Genomic DNA, 6164 nt, shown 5'->3' with positions numbered 1-6164 from the left:
ATTTTGATTATAAATGACTAAGAGTAGGTCCCTACTCCCTGTCGTGTCTTTATTACAAGCAATGTGAATCTTACAATTAGGAGGTAGTAGAGGTTTCCTTATGTCAGCAATAGACAAAGAAAGAGCTAAGAAGTTGATAGTCAATGAAGTTAGAGTTGTGCGGGAATACCTAGAAGTTTTCCTAGATGATTTACCCGGCCTGCCACCAGAATGAGAAGTAGAGTTCACAATCAATCTTACTTAGAGGCCGCATCTATTTCTAAGGCCCCTTATAGAATGACGCCATAAGAGCTCAAGAACTAAAAGTACTGGTAGAAGAATTGCTAGAGAAGGAATTCATCCAACCTAGTAAATCACCATAGCAAGCTCCAATACTTGTTGTGAAAAAGAAAGAAAAATAAATCAATGAGGATGTACATTGATTATTGAGACCGAACAAGATTACCATTATGAACAAGTATCCTTTTCTAAGAATCGAAGATTTGATTGACCAGCTTCAAGGTGAAGCGATATTTTCCAAAATCGATTTACGATCAAGATACCACCAATTAAAGATCAAGATTGGTAATATCTCAAATACACCTTTTAGGACTCGATATGGTCATTACAAGTTTTTTAGTTTTTCCATTCATGAACTTGATGAACCATGATTTTCATGATTTTCTTGATCGATTGTTCATTGCATTTATTGATTCATTTAAGGATCATACTGAAAATCTTGAAGAATGAGAAATTGTATGCATAATTTAAGAATCGTGAATTTTGGTTGGAACAAGCAGTGTTTTTGTGGCATGTCATTACAACTCGAAGAATAGAGGTTGATTCAAGCGAAGTAGAGGCAATTCTGAATTGGACGAGGCCAATGATTGTTGGGAAAATTCATAGTTTTATAGGTTTAGACGGATATTATAGAAGGTCCATCGAAGAGTTCTCAAATATATCTGGACCATTAACACATTTAACTCATAAGGGTGTAAAATTTGAATGGATCAAAAAGTGCGAGCGTGGTTTTGAAGAGTTGAAGTAAAGATTGGTGAACATGCCAATGTTAAGCATATCAAAAGGGATACAAGTTTTTGTAATCTATAGTGATGCATCTAAGAATGGCCTGGGATGTGTATTGATGCAACAAGAAAATGTGATCACCTACGCTTCAAGGTAATTAAGGCCGTATGAGCAATATTACCCTACTCACGATTTAGAGCTTCCTACAATTTTTTCATGCCCTAAAAATTTGGAGATACTACCTATAAAGGCAAGTGTGACATTTATACAGGCTATAAGAGTCTCAAGTACATTTTCACTTAGAAAGAATTGAATATGAGTCAGAGAAGATGGCTTGAGCTAGTGAAAGACTATGACTGTGAAATCTATTATTACTCAAGCAAGGTAAATGCGGTAGTAGATGCTTTAAGTAGGAAAATGATAAGTCAATGACCACACAAAAGCCTTTGGGAAAGGAGTTTGAGAGATTAGGTCTTGAAATTGTCACAGCTCCGTCTAATGTCGTGGCTCGAATGATAGCATCATTTGTTCGACCAACACTTCTGATAGAATTAGGAGTCATTAGAAGGACGATCAGTCCTTGGAGTTTAAGGTTGAGATAGAGGTAAGAAAAAGTTTACCATAGTTGATGATAAGGTATTGTACCATCAGGAACGACTATGTATACAAGACTTAGAGGTATTGGAAAAGGAAATATTGGAAGAGGCTCACTCTGCTCCATATTCAGTGTATACAAGAAGTACCAAAATGTACCAAGATATAAAATTGATGTTTTGGTGGAGAGGAATGAAGAAGGACATAGCCATGTATGTTGAAAGGTATTTGATATGCCAACAAGTAAAGGTCGAACAACAATGACCATCAGAATTGCTACAGCCATCAGATGTTCCAGAATGGAAATGAGAACATGTGATAATGGACTTTATTGTAGGTTTCCTGAAATTAATAAAGGTTAGGAAGCTATTTGGGTTATCGTTGACTGATTAATGAAGTTTACCCATTTCTTGCCCATTCGCATGGCCTTTTCTATAGACCAATTTTAGCACAGTTGTATATTTAGAAAGTGGGGGTAGTTTCATGGTATACCAGTTTCAATTGTATCGGATAGAGACTCAAGGTTCACATCGAGCTATGGGAACTAAACTGAACTTTAGTACAACTTTCCATCCTCAAGTAGATGGTCAATCTGAGTGGATGATTCAAACATGAGAGGGTATGCTTTGATTGTGTGTTTTAGAGTTTAGTGGACATTTGGAAAAACATCTACCTTTAATTGAGTCTGCTTATAACAACAGTTATCACACCTCTATCAACATGGCACCCTATGAAGCATTGTATAGAAGGAAATGTAGGTTGCTAGTTTATTGGGATGAGTTTGGCGAACATAAGATTTTGGGTCTAGAGATTATTGAACAGACTGTGCAAGCTATCAAGAAGATTCGTAACAGTATTAAAATGGCTGAAGACAAACTGAAAGCTATGTAGATAAGAGAAGAAAGGACTTGGAATTTCTTGAAGGTGACGAAGTATTCCTCAAAGTGCCACCTATGAAGTGAGTATTACGTTTCGGTAAGAGGGAAAGTTACGACCAAGATTCATTGGCCCATTCGAAATCTTGAGGCCCGTTGGAAGTATAGCATATCAATTAGATTTACCCCCTAAACTCTCAGCCGTACATGATGTATTTCACTTGTCTATGCTAAGAAAGTATGTTTTGATCTGAGCCATATAGTAAATTATCAATCAATAGAGTTACAATGCGGTTTGAGTTACGAAGAAACACCATTCAAAATTATCAATCAGAAATTTCAAGCATGTAGAAACAAGGTGATCCCTTTAATAAAAATGTGATGGTGTAATCACACAATTGAAGAAGCTACTTGGGAATGATAAGTGGAAATGTAAGACAAGTACCCACAACTCTTCGAAGAACTCTAAGATAAATTTTTAGGGCGAAATTTATTTTAAGGTAGATTTTAATGTGCCAAATTTTAACTACTAGTTGTTAGATTTAAATTTAGGATTTAACTGTGCTATTATTAAAGTTTAATGACCTTGTTGATTATTAGCCTAGACTAACAACCTTATTGGTTATTGACCAATATTTTGAGGACTTAAGTAGAGAGTTATTTTGGAAGTTGATGAAATCGTGTGTAAATCTACCAATTAGACTTGATTAAAGATAACTTATTGACAGCATGCATTATTTACACAACATTTCAGGCCAATATAATTGATTTGACCATGTAATTTAAGAAAATTGATTTGACCACATGCATTATTTATATTAAGTTTAAACTAAGTGAATTGATTTGATCACGTGATTAAAGGTATTAATTTGACCATTTCCATAAAAATACTCCATTTATGCATTGGCCATGCCTAACATCTAGATATTTCTTTTTAATTTTCTACACATAGTAAAAAATTTGCACTATAAATAGGAGACAAACCCAACACTAGATTGCCCCTCACCAACTATTTACACACACACACACACTCTCTCCACCTCTATCACTTTCTCTCTCTACTTTTACTCTTTCGCTTGTCCTTTTCATCTTAAGTATAGTCGTACACTTACCCAATCACACGTGAATAATCAACCCTACACACGGTCCAAGGATCTATTTCTAACAATCACTCGTTTTTATCACTTTAAATTGTCTAGTGAAAGATAAGTTGTGCTTTATGTTTATGGTGGCTAATGTTTATGTATGTAATACTTCTACGACAAAAGGTCTATGTTACATATGCTTTATTCAAATTGATTAGAATTTAATAGCACTACCCATGAGAATTTAGTACCACATAAGTTCGGTGTAATTTTCGTGTCTCCCTATGTAAGTTATGAATTTTTCATATATATATATATATATGAATTCATTATCCACGAAAACTTATTGAGAATTATTTTCATCCCATTATGTCTCTATTTTTAGATAATTGATGATCGAGGCAGTTGGTACGAAGATGGTTTATGGTGGCACATGTTTCAATTGTAAAATTAATATGTTGTCAAACTATTATTATTTTATTTGTTTTTAAATATTTTAAGATATTTCTCATTTCAAGTTAATTTGTTAAATTCATTACATTATTTGAATTTTGATAAATGCTTTAATAATTTATATAATTGTATTGAATACTCTTTAAATTAGTTTTAGTTTATGATTTAGTGCCACTCTAATCGTTAAAGGTTCAGGTCGTCACACATATCACTTTCGATAATCTAGATTCCCTTTTTCTTTCTTTTTCTTTGACATCTCATGTGTAGGGTTTCTCCCCCATTAAGCTTTCTACATGACTGTAGCGAGCTTTAGACCGATGATTTCTAAGTCATATTACTATAGGGCACCAAGTTTTAGATACCATTAAGGCTTAATTGCTCGAGCTATAAAGGCTACGAAGGGAAGGAAAAGATCTATCATACTTGTTTTTCTTTATTTTTATGTCTTATGCACAAGATCTCTATCCATTAAGCTTTCTAAATTACTTTTGTAGCAGGTTTTAGGTTGATGACTCCCAAGTCGAAGGATTATAGGGCACCAGATTTTTAGATACCATTGCAAGCTTAATAACTCGGGTCATGAGAGTTCAACAAGGAGAAATATAAGATGTATTACATTTTCTCATTAGATACGAGATTCAAATTTTAAAGACGGTCAATGCCTATTTTAGACTCTTAACTCAAACTCATTCAACCAAAAATCTAATCCAAGAACTCCAAACCATCAAACTTCTATGAACACAAATACAAACCTTCCTATTCTCAAATTGCTTTTGATAAGGGATTCGAATTCTAAAAATGGTCAGTGCCTGTTCTAGACTCCTTAACTTAAATTCATTCATCCAGAGATCTGATCCAAGAACTCCAAACCATCAAATTTGAACACAAACACTAACCTTCCCATCTCCAAACTCCAAACTGCTTTTAGCAGTTTGGTTTCTATATTAAGGATTTTGGGGTTCTAGCAGTTATGTTATTATGTTAAAGGTTTGAAAATCCTATTCAAATCTATGTCAACAAATTCAAAAATTAAATCTACAAAATGAAATCACGTCCCGATCAGCAGTTGAAATATATATATCACAATACTTATCTACTACCAAATAAAAATATTACGTTGTCCTGAATGTAAAAGCAATTAAAATAAAAAAGTAAGAATCGGAGACTCCCAGAGGGCAGATGCGGATGGTAGAAGGATCAAACTGGTCCAACTAGTAGGTGTCTCGACAATCCTCGCTTTTTCTTTTTGTTAGGTTTTAATTTTATGTTTCAAGAATTAAAAAAAAATAGTGATAGCATATAAGGTTTAAATCTTTGTAATGAATTTACACCAGAAATAATTTTTATTTTCTAACATCTAGAAAAACTATCTAATATAGAGTGCATCCATGCAAAAATCTTATAGCTAGGAAAAGCTAATGCATCTCACATCAATGTAAGCTTAATATAATGCTAGGATGTTAACGATAAGCCTAATTAAAATGAACTCAATAACTAAACATGCCTAAGTTATTAGTGTAAGTCTTAAAATACTACCTTAAATGTATAAAAAACTATATAAATGCATGAGTTCCTAAAACAATGCAATCCATAAAACCATTTGTAATGTAGTAGTTAATCTGAATAAGTGAAAAAATGATAGAAAATGGGTTGCCTCCCATTAAGCGCTCGATTTACAGTCTACAGCTCGACTTTTGCACAAATATTTTATGGCATTAGAATATGGCTTTAGAGGTCATACTTAACTTACTCAATTTGACTTTGTTCCATATTGTAACTTTCCTCCAAATTTTAACCTTGACCCTCTCCAAGTATTATGACTTCCCCTCATCACCTGTTATGAACTCAACAACGTACAACTCAATCTTCTCATAATGTTTAACCATAAATTCAATTTTTGAGCAACGGATAAAGTCCAAGAATTGCATGCTAGCTTTCTCTTCTTTGAATGTTACTAATTTTTTTGACCCATTAGTACTATTTCTTAATTTTTTTCATGACCCTGTTCTTTAATCGAAGCTTTCTCGAGTTCAACGTCCGTATCCAAAACTTTTTGTAAAGAAATAATGACAACTTCACAAAGTCTTCTTCTCTTGTTGTATATATTGGAAGCCGGTGAACGTGATTCCCTTAATTAATGTCCATTAATAAC

General features: G+C 33.5%; 2 protein-coding genes across 2 annotated transcripts; both read left to right on the top strand.

Annotated features, from left to right (window-relative positions):
* The first annotated feature begins 449 nt into the window (after window positions 1-449).
* LOC111379843 (uncharacterized mitochondrial protein AtMg00860-like) lies at window positions 450-1027 on the top strand. The gene is made up of 2 exons (XM_023003277.1): window positions 450-564; window positions 780-1027. Exons 1-2 carry the CDS (start codon window positions 450-452, stop codon window positions 1025-1027), a joined length of 363 nt encoding a protein of 120 aa, XP_022859045.1.
* Window positions 1028-1039: 12 nt separating this feature from the next.
* LOC111379842 lies at window positions 1040-2490 on the top strand. Its single transcript, XM_023003276.1, has 6 exons — window positions 1040-1138; window positions 1309-1389; window positions 1657-1823; window positions 1937-1956; window positions 2066-2122; window positions 2243-2490. Exons 1-6 carry the CDS (start codon window positions 1040-1042, stop codon window positions 2488-2490), a joined length of 672 nt encoding a protein of 223 aa, XP_022859044.1.
* The last annotated feature ends 3674 nt before the right edge of the window (window positions 2491-6164 follow it).

This window comes from Olea europaea, unplaced genomic scaffold (genome assembly GCF_002742605.1).
Source record: "Olea europaea var. sylvestris unplaced genomic scaffold, O_europaea_v1 scaffold204, whole genome shotgun sequence".
NCBI lineage: Eukaryota > Viridiplantae > Streptophyta > Magnoliopsida > Lamiales > Oleaceae > Olea > Olea europaea.
The sequence above is the reverse complement of the archived record's forward strand: the minus strand, read 5'-3'. Positions and strand labels throughout refer to the sequence as shown.

What these genes read in the sequence shown, in the direction of transcription:
- LOC111379843 (XM_023003277.1), top strand. Translation starts at nt 450, where the DNA reads ATGAACAAGTATCCTTTTCTAAGAATCGAAGATTTGATTGACCAGCTT. An exon ending in CCAATTAAAGATCAAGATTG is followed by an intron (nt 565 to 779) that starts GTAATATCTCAA and finishes TGGAACAAGCAG; the next exon opens with TGTTTTTGTGGCATGTCATT.
- LOC111379842 (XM_023003276.1), top strand. Translation starts at nt 1,040, where the DNA reads ATGCCAATGTTAAGCATATCAAAAGGGATACAAGTTTTTGTAATCTAT. An exon ending in TCTATTATTACTCAAGCAAG is followed by an intron (nt 1,390 to 1,656) that starts GTAAATGCGGTA and finishes TTGTACCATCAG; the next exon opens with GAACGACTATGTATACAAGA. An exon ending in GTTTCCTGAAATTAATAAAG is followed by an intron (nt 1,957 to 2,065) that starts GTTAGGAAGCTA and finishes TTGTATATTTAG; the next exon opens with AAAGTGGGGGTAGTTTCATG.